Here is a 25,653-nt window from a genome sequence, read left to right as displayed (position 1 = left end):
ATAATAAAAAAGAATAGAAAATTTTCAAAGTCAAGGTTAGGGTTATCTCTTTAGGGTTCAGACATCAGGAAGTTGAACAAGCATCACTGAACTGCTTTTAACTATACTTGTTTTGTGGAAGAAAAAATTGTTGAGATGTTACACAGGACACAACAGCATAACTGGAAAAAAATAACTAAAAAAACCACGCTCACCTCTTTTACCTAATGTTCTGTCCAACTCCTACTCTGAGCTCAAGTAAAGTCCTCTCTTCTCATGCACATGCAAGTATACAATACTAATGGTTCAACAACTAAACAGGTCAGAAATATTAATTGGTTTTGAAATATTAAAGACCTCAATTTTGATTAATATGAATAAGAGTTTTAAACATTATCAACCTGTGCTATTTCAGGTGATGATCAATATTCCGTTTGCTTCCTTTATCCTCAACACAATGCAAAATTTTGCATATGTCACTACCCACTGATATTCCCAGGTAACTGTAAAAACTTACAGTGCATTAAGAGTTTGGGCATCTGTAGAATTAGATCCAAACACACTACTAAAATTATTAGCTCTTAAGTAGCCAATAGAAGACAAAAAAAGCACTGCCATTATTTTTCTGAGCAGATGTATCTGGTTTCTGTTGCACGATTCCTGATTTCAAGTGTCTTTTGAATTTTTGGGTCAATCTTTGCCATACTGGTGGAGAAACCTACTGAAACCAGAAAAAATTAAAATGTCTCTCTCATTTCAATGTCCTGCCAGATGACATCAAACATAGACAAATATGTGAGTGGACATGTGTGAATTTCTACTTCAGTAGCAAGCCTGGTGCTCTTTACATAATAGTATTTGCAGTCAGTCAGAGTGGAAATTGCACCAAAGAAGAAAGCAGCAGCAGCCCGAACATGATCCTATCTGGATCCTAGATAATTTATGATGCCTGTCTTTATTGAGAGAGTATCTTTCACAATGGAATTAAAAACCCTCTTGATCTGGGTCATTTTACTACGGTATTACTTCATGTTGCTCAAGCAATATAGCATCTTAGTTATAAAAGAATTAACTAAATCCAAGCATTCAAAAATAATTCCTCTAAGAAAACTATTGTTCAACTAAGTGGCCGAATTGTGAGGTAGGTTTAGGGGTGGGGGGGCCCACAGTCAGGGAGAAAGGGTTGGAGTAACCTCAAATTTAATTCAGCACATCCAAATTTTGTTAAAATGACAAAGAAGTCAAAACCAAACCAAACCCAGAAAAATTCACATCTTACCTCTGGACAGTTTTCTTGCACATAACCTGCACAGTTGCTGGTACTCTGCTCTAGTTGGGCCTTATGGCCAACACTAAGCTCAGTAACCACTGCAGACTAAGGAGATTTCATTTAGCACATTGGGATTTCTACTTCTTTTATGTAAGAGGGAAAATTGGGGGAAGGGGCTGTTTGATTTTAGTTCATTTGAATAGCATCAAAATATGGCACTTATGCATAAAATTTTTCTGTCTTCTTTCCAACTTCCCAATTCTTCAACCATTTACATAAGTAATTTTCTCCCACTCACTTCTCTGGCACAATCCATATTGCCATTTAATGTAATTTCTCATCTGTTTGCTCAGGAACTACCTTGGGCCAGAGTTTGGGAAATGAGTGAGAGAAGTCATGAAGATCTAGGATGCAACCACCTATTGCTGACTTCGATGGCAATTCTGTGTTTGCAACTTACGTGGTCAGGCATACGTCTACCTGAGCACTGAGAAGTTTTTGACTGTGTAATACTGATTCCTAATTTCCATTAATCTAAATAATAAAGTTTAAGCACATGACATCACATTCCAATTTGAAACAAAGTCTGTCTTGTTATCTCAGCAAAAATCATACTGCACTCTGATGTAGAAAGAAATGACCTGGTTCAAAGCTCACTAATATCAACGAAGGAATTGTGTATTTTGCCGACACGTGTCTGTGGTCATTCCACTACTCAAGACTTTTAATTGACATCTTTTTTTTTTTCCATGTTTCCATGTTCTGTGGGGCAAAATGGAAATTATGAATTTTCACAGGCCAAGTGCAGCTCCGTGTTACGTATACCAAATTTCCATTGAGGTGAACTGTTAGTTTCTTTTATGAGAATCACTCTATTTTTGGCAGAAGACAACAGCTAAAAATACATTTTGTATAGCAGTAAGTTGCTAAACTTCCTAAGGCTATAAAAGTCTACCAATTTACAAAGTGCTATAGATTTTCAATAAAACAATTTGAAAGATGGCCATTCTACCATATTCATTTATTTTTACTGTACTACTACTGCAAGTAATGCCATTATTATTATCAGAATTATTATATTAAGGGATTAAATCATTACACCTACATATAAACTAATACATAAATATTGTGGTTTTGATAAATGATAACTGGTGTTAAGGCACTTAGTAACCAATGAAAAATAACTAGTATAAAATGTGCTTTGCTTATCTGTACCTCTGAGGTTTTAAGATGTACTGTCATCTGAGACACATACAAAGACGTATTACACTTGCAATAGTCTTTTATTCTTCCTACTACAAGGGTATAAAATCTTCTCAAGTTAATGAAAGGACTTCTAGTGAGTTTATTTGTACTGGACTGATACTGTAAATCTTATTTACTGAAGCATTAAAATTTCACAAGATTGATATTACATGTGGATGAGAAGAAAATATACAAAAAGTTAGCAAATGCAAAAATAAACCAGTTTTACAGAAAAATGCGTTGCTTATAGGAGAATGAAAGATACCATTAGCTCCTGAAGGCCTTGGAGAAAACCAGAATTTGAATGGCATTAGAAAACTAAGTTGAGAAAATGCCAGACAAATTCCTAACAGTCACATATGCACCAGAAAACAGTAAGAAATCTCCTGGTGAAATGGAAAGCCAGAGATGTTCTCAACGTCCATTCTCCAAAACCCAGAAAATTCCTTGCACATAGTTTCAGTTTTGAAACAATTACTTTAGAATAAAATATACTTCTTAAAATTTCCAAACTACCTTTGTTTTGTAGCACTCCCCCAACAGAATACGTATATTAAAAAAAAAAAAAAAAGGGGGGGGGGGAAGGGGGGAAGATTTGAAGAGCAAATCTGCGAACAATTATATTTCAGGATAAATCTTTCAATTATTTTTTGTCATTGTTAATCCCTCTGGGTTGCTTTTGCTGGTGAGACTTCATGCCAACAAAAGTGCTTTAAAAAAAATAATACAAGAACTGTTAATTTTCAGAGAAAAGTATAATAAAGATAACTATAACAATAAAGGAAAAAAGGTGGAGCTACCAGTCCCACCATCTCTGCTGTTGTCTAGAATCTGGAAAGTGTAGCTGCCCATCAGGCAGCCAAATAAAGGGTAATCCCACACTCAGTGGAAAATGCGTTGCCCACCTCAGGCAAAACAAGATGACTCATTGATACAGTTTGAAATTCTCAGCTTCCCTAGTGCTTTCATTTCAGAGTGAAGGTTATTTATACAGTTATTTTTTCTAGCATTACATATGGATAATGAGAATTCCTCTTACTTAACTGTACCTTTCAAAGGATAGAGAAGTAATTTTCTCACAAACACGCAGCAATAACTCTTTGGCCTGACGTTTACTTTTTTTCATCTCAGCTGGCACGAAGAACTGTGATTTTTAAACAACTTTTTGTTTTACTGGGCAGTGCACCAAGGATTCAGTCAGTCCAGAGAGGGGCTGAGTACCAAAAAACAGAACACCTACATTCAGGCACTTGGACCTGAAATGGAAATCAGACCCAATGGTGAATGTCCTCGCAAGGCGCTTCAGCGCACTTTCCAAAGCAACTCTCACTCTCAGCGGGGAGCCTTGTGGACAAGCCATTAAGAAATGTTACAAAGGCAGATATAACAGAAGTCGTGTGCCTTTCTGGGGCACCTCATTTGGTGCTCAAGGGCATCTTGCAACTCTGGAATCACAGCTCAGACTCCCCCTGGAAAAGTATGTACCTTTCAAGTCCCTACTGTTGGAGATTTTTTTTCTTTTCTTTCAAAACACATCTAGCAGGGGCACTAACTTGAGATTACCACTCAACTATACTTCTGCTCAATTTCCTCTTTCTTCTTATGAGGTGTCAGTCCACATGTTTCACCTCTAGAGACTGCCATAATACTACATGGTCTGGGGGAAAAACTGGACATTTCTTACAGCCTTAACCACTAGCCTACTAAATCGTGCTTTCATTTGCTGGTCATCTGTTTCTAATTATTTCCTATATGGTGAGACATAAACATGCCATCTTCACACTTGCAAACAGTCCATAATTTGGTGATTTAAAAAAGGTCCTAAAGAAGAGATGGAAGTTTGATTCTCTTCCTGCAGCCAGTTCAAGTGATAATGTACTGTGCATGTAGACCAATGCTGAGCATCAGCATGGAGATCAAATACCGTGGCAAGTCTCTTATGCAGTGACATTTCTTTAGGGATCACACTAAAAAATACTGAGCACGTATGGCAGACTAGGAAACCTCCACATCTAGTCAGTAAAATATATAAAGTTATTGAAAACATTGTTTTCAACAGTGCTTAAAAAGACAGACTGACATACTATGTTAAGTAATCTTGAGCCAGGCCATGCAGAGTCTAAATAGCATTTAGAAAACTCTTTGGACAGGGAGAGCTGATCTTGTCTGCACTAGACCCAACATTAATTCAAGATACAAAAAAGGGAAAATTAAGTAGAATCTGTGAAATTATTAAAATTTCCATTGTTTATATTCATAATTGCTGATAAAGTCTGAAATGCTTGTTATCTCGTGCTTAGACCTTTCATCAGTCATAGAAAAAATGAGCCATACCCCTGAAGTTTGTCTGTAAAACTAAAACTACAGGTTGGAAATGATATCTATATTTATTACAGCTGTGTTTATATCTATGTGCACCATAAAGCCAAAAAGTTTAGATTTTAAAAAAATGTTCCTCATGCCATTACTGCTGAAGCATATTCAAATAAAACAAGTGAACTCAAAGCATGTTACTAAATTTATCTACAACCTTCAAGCCAGTGTATCGTGTATGCATAAAAAAGACATATGAAAAGTTATTTTTCTTTGTTATACAATAGTTTACAAATGTTTATCAACGTTATACACAGAGAGATGTACACCAAAGATACGCAAGCATGACTCACCACGGGTTTTTTCTTCTCTCTCTAAATATAGGTTTGTAAACTGAATTTAAGTAGGCTTTTTTCTTGCTTTTTTTTTTTCTTTTTCTCAAAACAGAAGCCAAAAAACACAGTGGTTTCTTTCCAAACAGACATTCCTTTTTAACAATAAGAATTAGCAAAGATAAAAAATCCTCATTATTTAACACAACATTAGAGCAGCCTTGCTGAACTGGACTATCGTCAGTGCTTTAAACATTCTAATTCAAACAGATAGAAAATGTGAAAACCTTTAATCTTCTTGAAAATTTCTGCAGAAATTAAGGTTTCACAGAAAGTAGAATTGCATTCTGGAGCTTATTTTTGATAGAGAATTCTTAAATTCATCCACAGGTTTAATGAGGATTTCTTTAAATGTCACTGTCACTTATCCACAAGATGCTTTTCTGAGATCAGTTAAAAGGCTTTACCTCAAATGCTTGAAAGGTTAATCCTACATTGTAGTTTTCTGACACTGTTATCTTCCACACACATTCCTTCATTGGTCTGTAGTCATCAGGATAATTGGGAGACTGGATCTGGCCTTCATTTTTGTGGATTTCACCTCCACAGATAGCTGATAAAAGCATAAAATTCTTATTGTCAATGAATTGTTCCCCATGCCCAAACTGACATTTTATTCTCTCCTTTTTAAAACTAATGATAAGATTATTCTGGAGAAGATTTTATAAGTCTACCAAGGACAAATTATTGAAAACACAACCCATTTAAAACACTATATGTATTGCAGTTATAATATAAATATACAGCATTTCTAATAGCTCTAAACATGTTTACAGTGTTCAGGAAGAATTTGGAATCATGAATAATCTGAATCTATACATTTTACAGAATATTTTTGAAAGGTCAAAATAATTAAATTTTACTCTTTTTTTCACCTTTGAAATATTTAATAAACATTCTTCATTAATATTTACTAATCTTTAGAGAAAAATGAGACAGAAATCTCATCTTTTATAATGATCTATGCATTTTACCCTACAGTTTATCACTTCAAGCTTACACTGAATTTGAAGAAGCAGCTAACATCAATAAAAAATATTTTCATTAAACTTATATGCACTTCTCAGAGAACATACTGATAATCACGTAAAGATCTGTAAATATCAACTAAATCACACAGCTTACTACCATATATTCAATATTTAAGAAAACAGGCTCTATTTTAAACAGGTGAATGTTGATTTGCTAATATACTCAGTGTGTGGGAGTGTCTCTAAGTAATCGCAGAGCATATGGAAAACTTAAGTCAGATTTTTCTGAAGAATAAACAGAAAGTACTCAAAAAAAATCTTTCCACACATAAAGCACACAAACATGCACATTTAGTTAATTAAACAACAGGTAAGAAATGCTTACTGAGTATTATTAGTGTTGTCCCCAGAAAAAAAGGTCATCTGAAATCTGATCACAGGAAGAATGTCCAGTAATTTAAAACTTACTGTCTCTTTTAGTAATAAAATACCCATTTCATATTAGATTATTTCTGACTTTCTTTAAAAAAAAAACAAAATCCAGAAGTATCCAGTTAGTATTTTTCCTCCATAATCAAGTAATTTTTAATGCTATAAGAGGCTTACCTTCATAAACTGCTGCAAAACCTTTCCCAACCCAATTGCTGCTGCTGCGGAACTCGATCCACATCCTGCTGTCTGAGGACGCAAGGACTTCTGGCAGTTTGTCACCACAAAACCTGCCTAAAAACATGCAACCAGTAACTGCATTTTCTGCTGCCTCTGAAGCCAAACGCTGCAAACATTTATACAAGTGTTTATAAACAGTAGTAGCATAACCAACTCAGTGGAACTATTCACACGCTTATGGTTAAGCACATGTATTCCTGCAGATCAGGACCTAATACACAAAGATTTTATTATAAAGCTTTCAGTACTTCTTTTCATTGCAGTCAGGCTCACAAGCCTAAGTATAAAACAGGGGAATTAAGTAGAAAAAATATTGTTATGTGGAAAAAATATTGTTATAAATTCCTTCTATACATGCACACCCAGACATTTTGGAAGAGGAAAGCAAATACTAATCTTAAAATGGGAATGTAATCTAGGTCACAGTAATTCTGCTCATCGTGTCTAAGGACCAAAGAGATTTAAAGACTAACATCCAAATGACCCTGGACTGTATTATCCTCTTAAATGCAGCCTAGGTAGGTGAAATTTCTGTTTATCTAGGTGATAGAGAAGGGAGCAGGAGAGAAGGGTAATTACTGTCTGATCTTAATTGTTTCTTTTTTTTTTTTTTTTTTTTTTTTTTTTTTTAAGGCCAAGAAAATAGGCACTATTGTTAAAAAGCTGTCCTCTATATCTGCTTCCTTTTCTTTCTTTTTTGGTGTTTTTAAATCGTGGCTGTTGGGACGCTAACAAATAGTTTTAGTCTTCATTCTAAAAACAACCACAAAACTGACACAAGAAGTCAGAGATGTTCATGTTCCCTATGATCTGAAATCCCGTTTCAATCAGAGATCATGGGAAGTCAAACAGAGACTCTGGACTGGGCAGTGGCATTATGGGGTAAGAAATATCTGCACTAACCCTCTGAATTAAGAAAACAATGGCTGCAGATTCCTGTAAATTAGTTGCAACTCTAAGACTTAATTCATTATTGCTTTGCATGTCTCTTCTCTGCAAGAGCAAGGCAGGACATACAAAGAAGAAATAGAAGTAATCTTCTATGCATAATTTAAAAAGTACAGGAACAGAGCTCACAAGTACAACTCTACAGTGGGTGCTCTCGACCACAGTGCATGTGCTCACCACGTGCTCTATGGATTTTCCATCACTTGCTCTACAGATTTGTCTGTATACTATTTCCTCATTTCTCTGAATAAAACTATGGCAATTCCATATTTCAATACCCATAAGCAAAGCAATATTTTTTGCATATTTTGTAGTTTTCATCTTTCCACACATACAGCTGAGTAAGTTAACTGTAATCAAAGGAAGGCTTGAGGTTTGTAGTCAAATAAATTACTCATTTGAGGCCATTGGGAGTTTTTTCCCATCACCAAGTTTAGATACATTCTAGACACCTAAAAACTAAGAGGTTTGCTGTGGATTTAACAGCAAGTCAGTCCACTGAACTCAGTGAGTATGGCAACTATGGACAACGCAGGATTCAACAGTTGCATACCAAGCAGAGGTGATTTTCTCCAGTAGCCATCTCTTACTTCAATATAGTCGTACCAACAGAGACTGCTCTTGTAAAGGTCCATGGTGGTAAAGTTTAAAACAATCTGCAATCAGAGGAGAACACCTTATTAAATCATGTGTGGTTAATAATAGAAAATGATCACAACAACATTCTGCAGAACTGAAGCCAGAGTGGTCACCTGTAACAGAATTCCATCTACTTAGACAGTTATTCTCTCCTCAATTATTCTTTGTAGTAAGTTGTTTGGGAAGAATATAAGTTTTTCATTTCACCTTACATATTTGAGCAGATTCAAGACAGACTCACATTTAATTGCTTACGGGGAGCTTTTCACTGAAAAATGAAAATCTGAGAATGCTAATAAGGTAAAATGATGTGCTGACATAACTTAAAGTATGTTATTTGATAATTTTGCTGCCAATTCCCTTTCCATTCTATTCTGACTATAATCAGCACTGACAGCTGTAAAAAAAAAAAAAAAAGTTTTATTTTGGTGTTTCCTTCTACTACTGTTTTGACAAGGTAAATTACTTTCAGACAAGTTAAATATTGACAATGGTGGACAGTAATACTGAACGCAATATCACTAAAACAAATGGTACACAGTCCCTTAATGACTCTTAGTGAAACTATAATAAAGGTTTTTATACAGAAATCTAAGTTCTGTACATTTTGAACTCAGATTTCCAATTTTACTGAGCACATCTGTAAATAGGCATATTTTCAATACTTAATATCAGGAGTAACTGAGACCATGACATTATCCCACTTTGGCTTAGAAATACTAACCCTAAACAGCCACAAACTTACACTTTTAACACAGGAATAGGATTCATCCTGGATCACAGGATGACACAATAGCTACAGTTTGGACCATGACTGACTGGAACAGTCTTAGCGTCATGAACTGCAATTTCAGGGAAAAGTCCAAACAAGAAGATTAAAAATCTTCCATATTTTGTATTATAAAATTATTTCCAATGCATACCCTTTCACTGGATTTAGATGTATTTGGGAAAAGAATTCATCTTCTTCCAAATCAGTTCCCCAGTGTGGATTAATAAATATTTCACCCTAACTAAAAATATTTATTGACATATGAGCACAGAAGTGGTTTTATTTTTAGCTTTGATCCTAGGAATTCACAACTGAAACCTGTTATTATAGAGTAAACATGAATTGCTACATGGTAGCAAATACCTCACACTGCAGAAATATATCTCCATGGCAGCCTATGAAGCAGCTGTGAGTGTCAGCTCAAAGTAGGGGAATTTACCCTTAGTCCAGCTGCAGGGAGGAAACAGAACACCGTAACTAGAAGAATAGGCTCAGATAGCCAGATGGGATTGTTTTACTTCCATCTCCTCTGAAGGCACCACAACATAGTACAATACTAGACCAGAAAGGCAGAACTTTTTCAGACAGTTTAAAATAAGATAAAAACTATGAGCTATTGGAGGAAGATAATTCAAAGATAACATAAAGCTCAGTGGTTTGAATGTGTAGGTGCTAGAGTGTCACAGTAAGACCGTTCTCCAAGCAATGCAAACTGGAGACAATCTTTCATAGCAAAGCACTATGTGTCTTAACATTAGGCTAGCAGGGATTTTGCTTTCACTTTCCACAAAAAATAACTAAGTACATCCACGCGAACAATTACATTCTTAGAAATCCGTTTTCAGTGGAGAATGGGAAAACTTCAGACAATCTTAAAAGCTGTTTCTTCCCCTATCCCCTAGCGCTCACACTACTGACTGTCTGGGTGGAAGACCAAGCTCACAGGTGATTCTATTCAGCTTTCACCTTTACTACCACGATGCCATGGGAAACCAAAAGCATCTGTAAGGCCACACATAAAACCTAACAGCCAGATGTCCTGTACAGTGAGGAACATTATGCTGGTAGCCACAGCCTTGTGGGATGAAGGTATGGGACATGAAGCATGCCAAGAACCATCAGGATAGCACTGAATAAACGAATACCTGGCCAAACATTTATATCCACAAGCTGCTACCACATCCACAGAACCTGAAAAAGGGTTGCTTAAGCAGCAGTCTTTCTCTAGCACTGTGTTCTCCATGGGAACATCCTGCAAGCAGGTTTGGTATGTTTTTAGGGTAGCAGATGCAACAAATATAGCCTGTCCTCTCTCTTTTGTCCTCTTCCTTCTGTCATTTTAGGGCCACAAGGGAAGGCAATAATTTAGTCTCCGATCTATAGGCAAAGAATGTCTCCTTCAATGTTAGTCTGATACGTTAGAAATATATTTAGATAACATTAATTCATGTCCAGGCTGCCATTGGCACTCTGAATCATAAAGACCTACAGCAATCAAATAATATTATAGGCTTTGTTCCTGAGGTCAGAGATGAAAATGGACTATCTAAAATCAGACACAATTGCTGTGCAATCCCTTCTCTTTGTTGCAATAGAAAATACAGAAGAAATTGATGTATTTAAGGAAAACATGTTCTTATACTGAGATGTTTGCAGCAATATTCTAATATCTTGAAATATTTTTCAATATAGATACCCTTTCCCTGAACTTTGAAAAACAAAGCAAATTAAGTCCTAATTAAAAAAACAGTCACAACTAATATCTCGTATTACATAGATAGTGGATATGTTCATAAGCATAGAATTTATAAGGATAATTAATGCTCACCCATTTAATCGTTCACTGAATTAGAACAATAAAGAGGTTTTATATAGAAAATATCACAAATCAGTGCTTTTAAAGCTAGAGCAGGTAGGGAATTGAGTGGTGGGGGGAGAGGAGGGAGTGTTGCTTGTGTCTTTTGGGAGGTTTGAGGTGGTTTTGTGAGAGCCAGTAAGCAAATCATCCAGACAGTCCACTGTTGGACTTCAAGGATTTGAACTTCCAACTCAGAGAGATCCAAGATTTGATTCTAGATGTCCTATCTCTCTGCAAGTTCTGTGAGCTAGATTTTAAGACTCCTTTCCCATTTCAAATATGGCTAGTCAGGTTAAATAGAACAAATTTCAACATCAGAAGGACAACTTCTATGATTCAGATAAGCACAGCACACACTTTGGATGCGCCCTCAGCAGAGCAAACACTACAGTCTGGGTTTCTACCTAACAACCTCTATGTTTAATCTAACTATCGACCTACATCTGTCTTCAGATGGCTCTCACTTTTCCCTTGCCAGTTTTTAACCAGGGTCTCGGTGGAGAATGATTTCTCTTATTTTTTAATTTTGCAAAATAGGAAGAATGTTTTCTTTTCAGTGTTACTGAGAAAATGGACAGAAATCCTTCGATACCATACTACTCAGTTTCCAGACTACTGCACTGTTTACCTAACAATGGCACACATCAAAGCATTAGTTGATCCTCTCAGCTGGTATTCACTACGTTACTGTCGTGTTCATCCACATGCTTTCGTGCTTCTTTTGTCCAATTTCAGCATCTTCTGTTTTGACCTCCCTGTCACAGACTTCCCATGCTATTCCTTCCCAGAAGGGGAACCTCACAACTAATCTCTTTGCTTTTGCCTACTGCTACACCTCTCAAACTTCTAGCTTAAATGCACTCTTTCCCAGATGTCTAACCCACAGGGCATTTTGCCTTCACTATTCAGGCACTCCTTCAAGAACATGTACTGAAGAAAGAAATGCACAAATATTATCAAATTCCAAAACCACCTACTTAGCATGTTATTCTCCATGACAAATATGCAGATCTGGCTAAAAGTACGATCATTCATATGCTTTCCTCCACGTCAGTCTTTTAACATGTTTCCAAGTGCTATTTGAATCTACCTCTGAGGATGGCAGAGAGGTCATTCACACAGCAGTCCTGTTTGTATCTAGCCGTACTACTTGAAAACCCTACTGCCCTCAGCAGTGTCTTTGTCCTTTTCTACCCATGGCCACCTTACCCCAGCTGTGCTGGCAGAGGGGTTCACAAAGGGGAGCCTTTTTCTCTGCTCAGACAAGATGCAGACAGCTGAGTTAAGGTCAGGCTACCTTCCACAGCTGCTTCAGCTAACCCAGCTAACTCTGTTGGAAGCAAGTTATGGAAGCCATGTCCCATACATCTTCCATTGGCTCAGCTGTGTAGAGCCTGGAGGTCTGTTACCAATCTAGCCAAAAGTCTTCATTTTCCATGACACACCTGAAACATCATTTTTCTCTGTTTTCTTTTTGGAAATTTGCCTTTTTCCAAACCTTAGAATCCTAGAATGGTTTGGGTCAGAAGGGACCTTAAAGAGCATGTAGTTCCAACCCCCCTGCCATGGGCAGGGACACCTTCCACTAGCCCAGGTTGCTCAAAGCCCCGTCCAACCTGGCCATGAACACGTCCATGGAGGGGGCAGCCACAGCTCCTCTGGGCAACCTGTTCTAGTGAAGTTGCCAGGATAGAGCTGGGAAAAGGATGGTTTTACTTAGATGTGATCATGTCTCAAAGTGCTGCTGTCTAAATGAAACCATTAAAATTTAATGAGCCTCCTCAACGGCCCCCACCTTTCAAACTACATGAAATAACCTTCACAGTCTTTTCTCACTCTGATGTGCCAAGGTATTTGATGATACAGCAATTCCTTAACATTGACCAGAATTCATTAGCTGTACATAGGCAGAACCCCCAATCTGTCACAGCATGATTTCTGGTCAGGAACCAAACAAGTACAAACATATTTAAGATTCTGATGTGCAGTTCTGCAAAGTATTAAACAGAGCTACAGACAAGGCAGAGCTTGTTCAAGGGAACAGGATGGCTGAAAGTCTTCACAGGAAAAATAATCAATGGGTATTTGTCAGCACAATTAAGAAATTATTGATTACACCGCAGATTCAGTTGTGCTGCTGCAGCTTCAGAGAGAATATATCGTACCTTCTACTGCCTGGGATAAGAAAGCACAAAATATATAGCAAACATCAGTAGTACTAAGTTTTCTGCAGGTGATATTTTTTCCCATATCAATGAAGGATTTATCTGACCTATTTTATCATTCATGTAAAACATTAAATAAAATTGGAAAGTAATGTAACTTCTTCAAAAAGGTGGATTCAAAAAAACCACTGGCACAGTTGCAACTCCCTATGCCAACAAAATTTCTACACACCAGAAAGCGGGATATGCCCTGGCAGAGGCAGAGTAATACAGTATTACTAACACCATCATACTCCAGAGATTTTTCTCTGTATAGATATACTGTGTATAGATGTTTACCATATAGTCTTAAATCTTGACAGAAAGTAAAAAGTGAATGAACTGCCTTGTTTTAGTAATAGGGACGCACACATTTTAGGTTGGGCTGGCAATTTATGATGCCTATCAATAAAAGGAATGCTACAGCTAGTGTATACACTGCAGTCCTGTCCTTCATTGAATTTCCTGCCATCAAAGATCAGAAGTGTCTGTACTTGCAGAAAGCACCATGCATAGAAGTCCTCTAAACTATGCTCAGAGCACAATGTTAAATCTCAATAAAAAAGAGACAAGAGCTAGACAATCTGGACTGGTCCTTTTTCAGTTTATTTTTAGGTGACTGAAGTGCTCACTGACGTTTCAAAACATGAGGTAATGTACTTATACATACTCTAACCCCCACACAACATTCCTGAGATCTATCAGAGTCAAAGCAGCAAACAAATGAACAAAAATTGAAATATATTTTTATCTTACCTTCATAATGTGAATGTTATCATCATTTACTGAGAAAATTTGGGATCAAGCATAATGTGTGTCCAAGGTACCACAATATATGCACTAATTAGGATTTAGACCTAATTTCTGCTATCTGCTATTCACATCAAGTCCTTGCTGCAAACAGGGTGCTTTATCTCAAGACAGAAAACATCCTATGGGAAGACCACTGACAAAAAAGACTTTGTGACATTAGCACAAATAACATATACTTCATTCTTGCTGAATTATATGGAGACTATGAGAGCTGGAGGTCACAACAGTGCCTTAACAGACATGACTTGTCACATCAGATTTAAACTAGAAAATTCCATTTAGTCTTTTTCTCCATTTGGAGGGGGGGTTAGATGGGAAGGGAACTGGTGTTCTTACACTGCTGAATTCAAGACAGGGGCTTTCCCCAACTAAATTTTTGCACAGTATAATACATGTCCAGTGGTGGTTACTATCTCAAGACATAATGGTATTACAAATATATTACCGTTGCACTAACATCCACAGATAGGCTTATACAAGGTTGGAGTATGCTATGAATACTTAAGCATGACCATTTTCTAACTCATATATTAATATTGTTTTCAAAACCCAATAATAACTGTAGATGAATGCTACAATTTGTTTGGGGTTTTTTTAACTAAGGAAAAGAAGCCTAAGCCATTTTTTGTTGTTATCACAGCAGTGTTTAAGAAGCTACACAAATATAGGACATATAAAATTACCTATCTAGATTAATTTGTGTTTTCTGTGCAAATCTTCTCTTATTCATCTGTTTTCATTTGTTTTTCCCTGCCAACCTGCAGAGCCACGCACATCCTCCCAGCACAGAGCATGTTTATTTTTCCTCCTGTCTCTGGCTCTTGCCCAGAGGAGGGCAAGCACTTTCCAAATGACTTTGCTTTCATCCCCCTCAGTGGCAAATGCTCTTACAGCTCCTCAGGATCTATTAGCACATCAAGAACATATATTCTTGGTGTCTACCAGGACCCTGACCTGAAAGAAACACAGAATAACGTAATCCAATCAGGATAAAACTATGTCAAATAAGGAGTAGGGGACCACTGACAAAACTGACTGAAATATCTGGTCACAAATGTCGGGTTTTCTTCTTTTGACTCTCCAGTACTGAAGCTACTGCTAGGTTCTATATTTCAGTCTTTAAGCTGTAGTTGATTGCTTAATGTTGGCCACTGCTTCTTGTAAAGAAACTTCCATTCTTTTTTTTTTTACTTGCATATTTTGTCTTAGGTGAAGCTTCCCATTGCTGTCTCTATACTTATTTCTTTTGAGACAGGCTAATATTTGAGAATACGTTAAAACAAGATTCAGCTAGCATGTTTTGAAAGCGTACACAAGATGAACAGGTTTTGCTTTCACTGGGATGGCACACTCCTCTCCCCAAACTGCTCACCAAGCCAAAATTTTTCCCCAATTTTCCCCTAAAATTAATGCCCAGAAAATAAAACTATATGCACTAGAACTGATACCAGGGAACACCTAAATGTTATTGGTTCACTTCAGAAATATGTCATCCGACATACTAAGAGCTTCCTTAGGGAGAGCCCAGCTATGAGCCCCACACAGCTCAGTCAGCTTGCCCGAGCCTGTGCTGCAGGAAAGACCATTTTTAGGAGCCTGAACTACTTCTTCCACCTTTACGCTGAACCACCAACTGAATTGAAAGCCAGCTTTGAAGGGATTTCATGATGCAAACAGGTAGCAGATTGGAATCATGTCTTCATTTCACATGGACAGCCACCAAATAGATGATGTGGTTCTAATGTCACAGACCAAAGTCAAGTCAATAGCACACAGTTCATGGTCCCATTTTTTATGGCATACCATTATTTTCAATTATTATGCAATCTAAACTTGAATAGCTAAAGAAACATAACATTTTAGTTTAAAAATAGTATCTGTGTTTAGCTGACGAAATGTCAAATACCTTCTCCCCTGGGGTCACAGAGATTCTCCATATGCAGTGTGTGTAAGAAGGATAACCATTTGGAAATCCTGGAGAAGAAAAGTTGCCGGTAGATTCCTGCAGTGTTTCTCCACATGCTGAAAGAAACCAAAGACAGTAAAAATATAAAATTGAATGCGCCTATCAGAAAAAAATGCTTCTTTCCAGTATCTACTCAGAATACATTTCACTCACGGCAGATGCAGAATGGAAAACAGACTAGTTATTTTATGATTTATTCAAAACAATGATTTTAAGCCAGTCTGACATTCATTCCATTTTACACAGGATGTTTTTATTCCATGAACTATTTCACTTGTGTGCTGTTTGCTGACATAACCAAAATTACAGCAGTCTTAAAAATGTCATTGCTGTCAATCAACTGCAAAATTATACATATAAATTTACTTTGGAGAAAAAAATGTTAGCCACACCCTTAGACATATCCTTTAAGAACTAAAGCAAAAGTCAAACAAAAGCTGGCATGGGATGATTGGCACCACACTGGAATTTCATCAGTGGTTTCATTTAATTTAGTACTGTGCCTGTATGAGAGACTGATCTGACCCAAACTCACTCAATTATATTGGTATAGAAAACCAAATCCTATATTCAACAAAATCTCTTGCAACAGTGATTCATAGAGATGTGAGTAATAAAGCAGAGCAAATGTAAAGTCCTAAAATACCAAAGGCTTTTATATTCTTTATTATTGAAGCTTTTAACATCCATATCTCACCTGTCAATCATGCTACTAGCTGCTGGTAGACTGGTAAATAATTCCTCTTCACACTGAAATATAGCATTGGAAGCTCCTGCCATTCTCCGCCACTAAAACTGATTCTGGTAGGGTGTCACACCTCAGTCAGTCATCTTTTTTGACCTTAATCAAGTTGTTTCACCCACTGATTTTGCAGGTGTGATATGAGAGATGTGAATTTGAGAACATTATCCCATGACTGACAGTGTAATCAGATCTGCAGTGCTTTCAAATTACAGTGCTACCACTGCCAGCAGGTGAACTACTGTATCATCAAAATCTCAATGAATTATAAATGATCTGAAAAATCTTTAAATAAAAGGGGACAAAGGAAGAGATTGTTTATGACAAAGACAGACAACACAGCTGTAAATGCTGTCTTGTTAAAATGCATCTAAGATGTAATCTGACAACTACACCTAATATCAGGCATAAGCTTTATTCAAGGCAATAAATATGCTATCTGACACTGAAATGGTTATTGTGATTAGGAAAAGAATGATTAGTGCAGACCCTAAAAAATTTAATGGCTAAAGTCACTGGCACCATGTCCTTCAGGAATGAAACAGAGAAAAAATTATTTTCCTCTCCTCATGTAAAAAAATGTGGGTTTATTTTTTTAAAAAACTGCAAGTGGCCACAGCAAATGACACATATAAAAAAGGTATTCAGTGCTAAATAATTGTTTCTGTACAAAGCCTTTTCATTGAATAGGATATATTCATAATTACCCACAATTTATTTTTAACACAGCAACGAATAAAAACTTAAATAAATTCAATAGTACTGTACTGGGTTCCCCCAGCACCAGTGAACTGTATCATAGCTTGCAAAGCATATATAAAGTACTTAAGAGAAGGCCAAGAGTAAAATAATAGTCTTGTACAGGAGTAGAGGAAAGCATGGCCCAAAGAGGAGATACCACCCTGTACAGCAGATGCATGCACAACTCAGGAGATCCATGAGGATCCAAGTATTCTGCTCACTGTTTTTAGAGCCCTCTTGTTCTTCCCCCCCCCCCACATGACTTCATTGAGACTATGCTGCAGCAACATACTCTCACAAGGCATACAACCACATTTCAAAGCTTTAGTACATCTTCCATTTGCTCTAGGTATAACTATTTCGCCGGCACTACAGTTACTAAGTAGGTCTTGAGCAGATGACACAATGAGAGATGGGGATGCTGTTTGATCAATCTTTTCCACTCACATTGCATTTTTTTCAATTAACTCTGACACACAAATATTGATTACAAAGTCATGCAATGCACACACCCACATAACGTGAAGTATATAAGTAAATAAAATGCTATCGAGTATGTGGGACATACAAGATATCAGTTCCAATGCAGCCCTGCAATTAATAAGAGGAGAGGAAGAAGACCCTGGCGTAACTACCCCTTACTCTATTGAAAACCCTAAATTACCCCATTATAAAGGTAAACACATCAACAAATTAATCACAATAGCTTTACATTTTTGAAAACACTTCAGAATTATATCTTCTCCAGAATGTTAATAACACTCCATGCTCCATATATAGAGGTTGCATATAGTCTTAAAATTGTGAATTTAAGTTGCAAAAGCTGCCACGGAACATTTTCTAGGAATTATAAAATAAAGCTAGTTAATACAGCAATTTAATGTATATCTATATTAAATGCCTGGGAGCTCTCTATCAAATAAAAGTTTTCATAAATATATCTGTATTTAAGGGAAGCATAAGAAAAATTGTAATTGTATAACTTCTACTAAGAATTAACACAATTAGAATTTATAAAATATTTTTGACGTTTAAATTTTTCACCATATTTACCTTTTAATTTAAAATCCCTGGTTACTCAAGGGAACTATAACAAGAACCGCTTATACCAATCAATATGTGAATTAATTATCTATGTGATCTGAGTTCCAGGCTGGCTTCCAGAGCTGCTGTAGACAAGGTGATATTTGGGCATTTCTTGTTTAAAAGCACATTCCTCTGCAATGGGTCAATAGTAATTGAAACTTAAAATTCTGTCACTGGAGAATGTAAAGGTTTTCTCTGTAACTGGACTGTGGCAACTACAGTATTCATGATTAGGCTTATAAAATGGTATATTATAAATATTTTTTTCATGTGACAGTCCATTACTAATGGAGGCCACTTTGGGAAAGAAATGTAGAAGGAAAATGAGCGGTAAGGGCCACTTATTTGAACTTCCTAAGAACTAATCTTAATATATTTATGGCCAGAAAAATTTAATTAAAACTTCAGTCTTATACACCTCTGTTTTATAAAGCATTTGTACAATTTTATTCCATTGTTAATCATTAACATTGCCAGTGTTTTCTCTGATGCTCCCTCTTTGCCCTCCCTCTCAAATGTCATGCCTTCTATCAATTTTACTGGGCTAGACCACTTTCAGAACTGCCACTTTAGCTCTCCTCACACACACACACTCCAAGCCAAAAAAAGATCTGTCCACTTTATAGCTTGAGAAGGTTAGACTTCTGATAAGCCTTTCTGTGGTAAGGAAAAGGAAACTATTTTTACTTCTCCTTGTAAAGATTAGCAATGGATGCAGACAGCAGGTAGATTATATGCTTATACTAAACAATTTCTACTAGTGAACTCAGCAGCAGTGTTTAATTAGCCTGTGTATAACACCTCTCTGGGCTGGCCTATGCACATGGTCAAGTTCCATTAAGGATTACAGTGAAAACTGCAAATGATGAAGCCCAGATCCTCCAGGACACTTTGGGAACCAACCCTCCTTCCTTTGTCCATAGCACTAGCAAATACATACCGTCATATGTGGCTAATTTAAGCATACCCTTTTCCAAAGAGAACCGAGATTTTTAATACTTTTCACTTAGAACCAAGTCTGTGTAATTCTACATATATAGCATATAGAGCTGACACAGAGCCCTAAAAATAATTGGTGCTGATAATGTAGTTGTTAATCAAAAAAATTAAATCGGTTTACTACAACGCAGTGTCTTACTGTTGACTTGACTTCCCTTTATAGTTATAGGGAAACAGTCTTAATCTAAAAACCTTAATCCTCCTTACGCAGTGAACAGAGGCTGACTTTTCAAGGTGAACACTGTTTTCTAATCTAATAGAGATGGGAGCAAGTTAAATCTGAGAAACAGTGAGAACAGCACAAAAGAAGATCCAGGGTAGGCATCCTTCATCTGCTCTCTTCCACACGTATTGTCACAGACCCTGGCAATTTGTAGATTTGCTGAACTTCTTCCATTCACCTTCTCTTCCTCTGGATTGCCTTCTCCTGCCAGTCTGAGCCTCCTTTCCCATCTGTCATTCAGTCCCACTCTACCCACTTATTTCTTGTCCTCTCTTTCTGCCTAAGAATATCCTTCTCCACCATTTCCCTTTCTTATTCTCTTGCTCCTATAAAACTACATATGAATTTTAAATCAACTACAATTTCTATGTGAAAGTATAAAGGTAGACCTGTGTTGAAATTTTAGTAGCTCCACCAGAAGAAAACATATTCTATTACTCCATTAGACAGTCTGAAAACCACTGTAATACATCCAGCCTTGAAGTTCAAGATCTGTTCTCAAATGCCAAGAAACTCCAAGTTCAAAATAAGATTGGCAGAATAAGGACCCTCAAATTAGTTGCTTGCTTTCTCATTATTCGATTGTGTAACAATGTAACTCAGTATTAAAATGTAACAGATCTTTATCAGCAATTATGTTTTCATTTGACAAAAATCCTAAGGAAAATTAAAAACAAACTAAAATTGTTGTTGATAAGTTGTTGAGTCCTCAGCTGATGAAAGACAGGTTAACAAATCTCACGCCTTGGCTTCACCAAACTCAAAACTTTCTCTGTCACTAAGCCCTTTCCTCAATAATGCCCCTGAATACCTTGACTAGCTAAAACAACCCAGAAGGCTCAGCTGCCTCACTGCTGTGAGGATCACCTGTATTCTCCATCAGTCATGAGCTCAACTTCATGTTTATGGGTCCCAGAAAATGCAGCAGCTTCTTAGACCAGAAACTGCTTGCAGGAATAACTAGAACTCCAGATGAAATATGCACAATACCACAAAATCCTTTATCAGAGGAGTGTGCACCTCTTGAAAATACGAATTTATTTAAGGTACTGTTTTCTGTATTTTCATTGTATTATATTTAAGGCAACACAAATGAACACATGAAACAATGCAGATATTAGTGTTTGAAAACTGCTGTTTTATCATAAGTAGACATCATGATTAACCTCTTTTGTCTGAAATAGGAAATACAACACACCTCCAAAGGCAACAGTGTAGCGGGATTTTATTGCTATATACTACAATGATCACATGATTCTCTTCATAAAACCAAAAGCTTAATGTCTGAATTTTCAGTCTCACTATTTGCTGGAAAATTAATGAGATCACAAGTACTGTGCAACTTTCAGAGAGTTTAATTCTTTATTGGATATTTATGTTCATGTTTTGCTATTCAGTTATATGGCTCCTATTAAAAATATTAACTGGAAAAAATAGCATGTTAAATAGTATGATATTTATCATTTGTAGGAAAACCTGACTTTTTCACTTGCTTAAAACTCACTTACTTCTATGGACTGGCTCATCTAAGTAAGGCTAGAAAACCAATGTCTTTCAACACAAGGTTTGCTGACTGAAGTGCCAGAAAAGGAGCATGATCCTGTAACCAACTGTTCATTTTTATTATCCCTCTGACCCACGTTCACCAGTGCTGAAAAAAATAGCTTACTTTTAAAGTGCACACTACTGCTGAACAGCAGTGGCTTTAAAATACTCTGAAACTAACTTTCAGCAAGACTTTCAAGACATTGAAAGAAATGATAACTCATACTTTTTCATGAATTAAATGAAAAGGACATTTTCTCTGAACAACTATCTGAACATTAACTCAAAAAGCACATTGTATCTGTTTCAGTTGACTGAAAGTACATGTTAGAGTATTATACACAAACTAAACAGCCTTGGCCATAATTTATATACTTTTTTGCCTTCTTAACCCAATGTGATATTTTCACAGTAGTTTTAATTTTATAGGCTATTTTTGTCTCCAAATTTTTTAATCAAAAATATATATGTATTCTCTGTGTTTATGAAATTGTTGCTCTCTGTATACTCTTAGAAATAAAGCTGCCAAGAAGAATGTCATTATTCAAGTACTTTCTCTACCAAAAGGAAAGAGGAAAAATTATTCCAAAAGGAACAGTTGTTAAAGAAAATTTGTTAAAGTAGTTTCTCCTCTGGTAGGCCCAGAAGCGCTGTGCATGTTCTTGGTATAAAAAAGATTATGATTCACTGTACTTACAGCACAAAGGAAAAGTATGTTTCAGCTGTACAGTGTACATCAAATGCACATAAGATGCCCCAGATCTTCAGTAGGTCCCACTGCTGCTGATACAAATTTGAAGCAGCTCCATCAATTCAGTCCTGATCCCTCATTTTAGTCCAATATTGATCAGGTGGTAAAAAATAGCCCTTTATCTGACTTAAAACAGTTACTGATACTTAATTCCCATGAAGAATAAAACCTATGTGGCACAGAGCTGCTATGTCTGTCCTTCCACAAGGACCTTGCTGGCAAATTCTGGCTGAGATGGTGCTTCTGAACTGCTTTGGTTGACACCAAAGGTTAAAACCGGTATCAGCCATAAATAGAGTAAGAAAAGTAAAACTTTTTGCTTTGAGATTTCTACCACTCTTTACTGCCAGCACTTAGTGAAGAACTAGCACTAAAGAACAAGAACCACAGGGTTGACGCTGGACTACTCCAGACTTGCCACTGATGTCTCTGAGACAGACAGCAACTCTACCCCAACACTATTTTGAGATAAAACATTAATAACCATTGAAATTATAGGATGCTAGAATTAGGCAGAAGATATTCAAATATCAAATGTATCTGTTAAAGCTGTAGAAATTTTGTAATAAGATCTAACCAATTCATCCATAAAAGAGTTTGTAACTTAGTTGTCCTGGCTTGTTATTTGTCAAAGTTTCAAAAATTATGATGTGTTAAGAGCTGATTGCAATAATTTAATTTGTTCCTTCTGCATTGTACTTGAATTCAAATTAAAAAGGACTCCAGTCAATATGAAAACCAGAAATTATATTAAACTTTTTTTTTCCTAGTCATTGAACAGCTAAGGAAAACAAAGACTGACATGTCACGGAACTAAGTGTTGCTTCATACAGTTTATCTGTCCTTAAGTGCTTTGCATTCCAGAGACCTTATCTATAAGATTTTTTTATGATTCAATTCTTGAACTGCCTACGTCAGTTGCCAACATGGAAACAGACTACTGAGCAGCTGACTCAAAAAATTTATCATTCTTCTTGAACAACAAGTCAAACAGTTGCTAGTATGTGGGTTTTGTTTGTTTGTGGTGCAATACCTGGACATCTATACAGCTTTCTTGCCTGTGCAATATCTCCTTTACTTAGACGAGTACGCTGGCCAATGGCAGGTCGTATACCATTATCATCACGGGAAGGGAGAATGGTATCCAGAAACATGCCCCTAAAAAAAATAAAAATAAAAATAGACCCCAAAACCCCCTATCAGGTTTCTGTGATAAAACTGTCTGAGTTTTATGATTGTATAATGCTATTTTGTAAATCTAGAATTTACATTTGGCATAAATAAGAGTTTGGTAAAATGCAGAACTTTAAATACAGAAAATGTCATAAAAATTGTTCAGATTGGCAAACTTTACGCAAAGTTATTAAATCTTTCAGTACATCAATTAATGCATCAGCTTTTGTATTTCTGTTAGACAACAGGAAGGAAATCTCTTACTACTATTAAGACTACAGAGAAAAAAGGCACTGCTGTTAAGCTCCTGCTATACTGAAAAAAAAAATTATAAAAATATATAAATTAGACCCTACCACAAAATTCTTAGTAACAAAGTTCCTATTTCTAACAAAGTTTTTAAGGGAAGTCTTAAAGTCTGATTTGTATGTCTAAGAGCAGGTAAAGTCAGGCACACTTGTCAGTCATTCTTCTATCAGGTGTTATAACAGATCTAACTAGCTGCTGATGATTTTGAAACATAAATGCTTACTTGCCAGCCTCTGCTTGCTTTAGACTAAGGTATATCAACTTACCATACCTGGTTTTAATAACATTTACCCTAAATGACTAAATATAATGGAGAAGCACTTGTTCAAAATGTGCATTATTTTTCAAAATTTCCCCAATTCTAAAAATGATCCAAAATATTTCGGTAGTCTCAAATAAATTTTAAAAGAGTAAGGTACAAAACTAAGTTCTATTATCATGTTACAGAATTTGAAAATATTTCAAACCCCATAAAATGGAAGTTAACAGATGAGTATGTTTCTGTATTTTCTTAATTCTTTTATACTCTCTTGTGTATATATACACAGGACTTTTATTGAAAAGTACAGCTGGCATCTTCACATAATGTAGGTCTGAAAATGAATGAACATTAGGGATCTTTGTAGTTAGGAATACTGTTTAAAAATACAGATTGGTTTTAAAATTACAGTAAATAAACCATTTTGAGTATTGCAGGTACATACTGCTCTCCTTATCCAGTCAGTTTTCCCGTGGCATCACTAGAAATTTTGCAAAAAAATAGTAAATTCAGAATGTTACCCTAATGTAAACAGTGAAATAAACTACTTATGGCATTATTCTGTTTCTAGAAATAAGGCACGTTATTATTTCAAAAAATTCATTGCATCTATAAATTATATTTTTCACTCATTTTTAGTACAACCTAAAGCTGACACTATTCATATTTTGAAAAGTGTGAAAACAATCCTCTCTTAAATGCCTTAGCACTTTCATAGGGGAACAACATGTAACAGTTTTAATACAGCATGAACAACATCATTGTGTGTGACTAAAACTTTATGATGTTTTGTGATTTCTACTACTTATCCAGGTGAGTAAAGTCTAACAACAAACAGCTGGCAATACGCCACACTGAGCTCAACTCATGCTTTCAAGATAAATCAGTGCAAATCAATACATGACCTCAAGTGTTTGCTGGTTGTTTTAAAACAGTATGAAGTAACAACCTCTTTTACCTTGGGGCAAGACATGCCTACTCATGGCACTATCAGTTTTTACCAGCTTCAAAAGTGGTGAGATCAGGGCCCACAAATCAAATTATCTTGATGTTGTCATTGCCCTAGGACTCAGGGGGGTTCCAGCTTGTTAAATTACTCTATTTTATATAGGTTCTTATAATCTCTTCCTTAAGGTAATGGTATCTGCAACTGGATTAAGCAATGTGACTAATATCTACCTCATGTGTCTCATTCCCATGCTCTACCAGGGGGGAATTATATGTATGCTGAATACATTCTTTGATAACTTTGGGGTTTTTTTAAGGATATAATTTACATTGAGGAGAACATGCTTAAGAAATTTGCAAAGGCTGGTGAGATTTCTGGTAGTCTGCAGTTTATTTCAGTCTCAGACTGTCTAGTATTTTTGCCTTGAAATGCATGAATTAAAAAAAAAACAAACTAAGAACATAACTTTCAAAATTAGCATTTGTTGTTGGGTTTTTTTTGAGGTTTCTTTTAATTTACATTACTTTGATATTTTTAGAGAGTAATTAGCTGAACTGTGACTTGGTATGAAAGATAACAGGAGACCAGATGAAAGGCTCCTTCTTCACTTATTCACCAGAGTAGGACTAGCCTATGGGAACATCTGACTGTACAGCTCCCCACAACCATGGAGAGTTTCAGAATGAGACCCAAGTGAGCTACTATGGAGGTGGGAATGGATCAGCCTGCAACAGGCCAGAGCAAAACCAGCAGAACTCATTACTATATGGTTTTGATGACTGTAACGATCTGTATAAACAATAGAGGCTGCAACCTCTGTTATAAATGGTTGACTAC

General features: G+C 36.2%; 1 protein-coding gene across 4 annotated transcripts in view; it reads right to left on the bottom strand.

Moving 5' to 3' along the window:
- The window catches only part of TLL1 (tolloid like 1), a 141,600-nt gene that overhangs the window by 32,319 nt on the left and 83,628 nt on the right, over nucleotides 1-25,653 (bottom strand). For all 4 annotated transcript variants that reach the window (XM_074905722.1, XM_074905721.1, XM_074905723.1 and 1 more), the window contains 5 exons: nucleotides 23,160-23,284; nucleotides 15,980-16,095; nucleotides 8,341-8,443; nucleotides 6,777-6,893; nucleotides 5,607-5,752 (listed from right to left, as the gene is read on the bottom strand). In XM_074905722.1, the coding sequence (XP_074761823.1) occupies nucleotides 5,607-5,752; nucleotides 6,777-6,893; nucleotides 8,341-8,443; nucleotides 15,980-16,095; nucleotides 23,160-23,284 (607 nt within the window). The remainder of the gene's footprint in view (nucleotides 1-5,606; nucleotides 5,753-6,776; nucleotides 6,894-8,340; nucleotides 8,444-15,979; nucleotides 16,096-23,159; nucleotides 23,285-25,653) is intronic.

The sequence above is a fragment of the Athene noctua genome, chromosome 4 (genome assembly GCF_965140245.1).
Source record: "Athene noctua chromosome 4, bAthNoc1.hap1.1, whole genome shotgun sequence".
Classification (NCBI taxonomy): domain Eukaryota; kingdom Metazoa; phylum Chordata; class Aves; order Strigiformes; family Strigidae; genus Athene; species Athene noctua.
The sequence above is the reverse complement of the archived record's forward strand: the minus strand, read 5'-3'. Positions and strand labels throughout refer to the sequence as shown.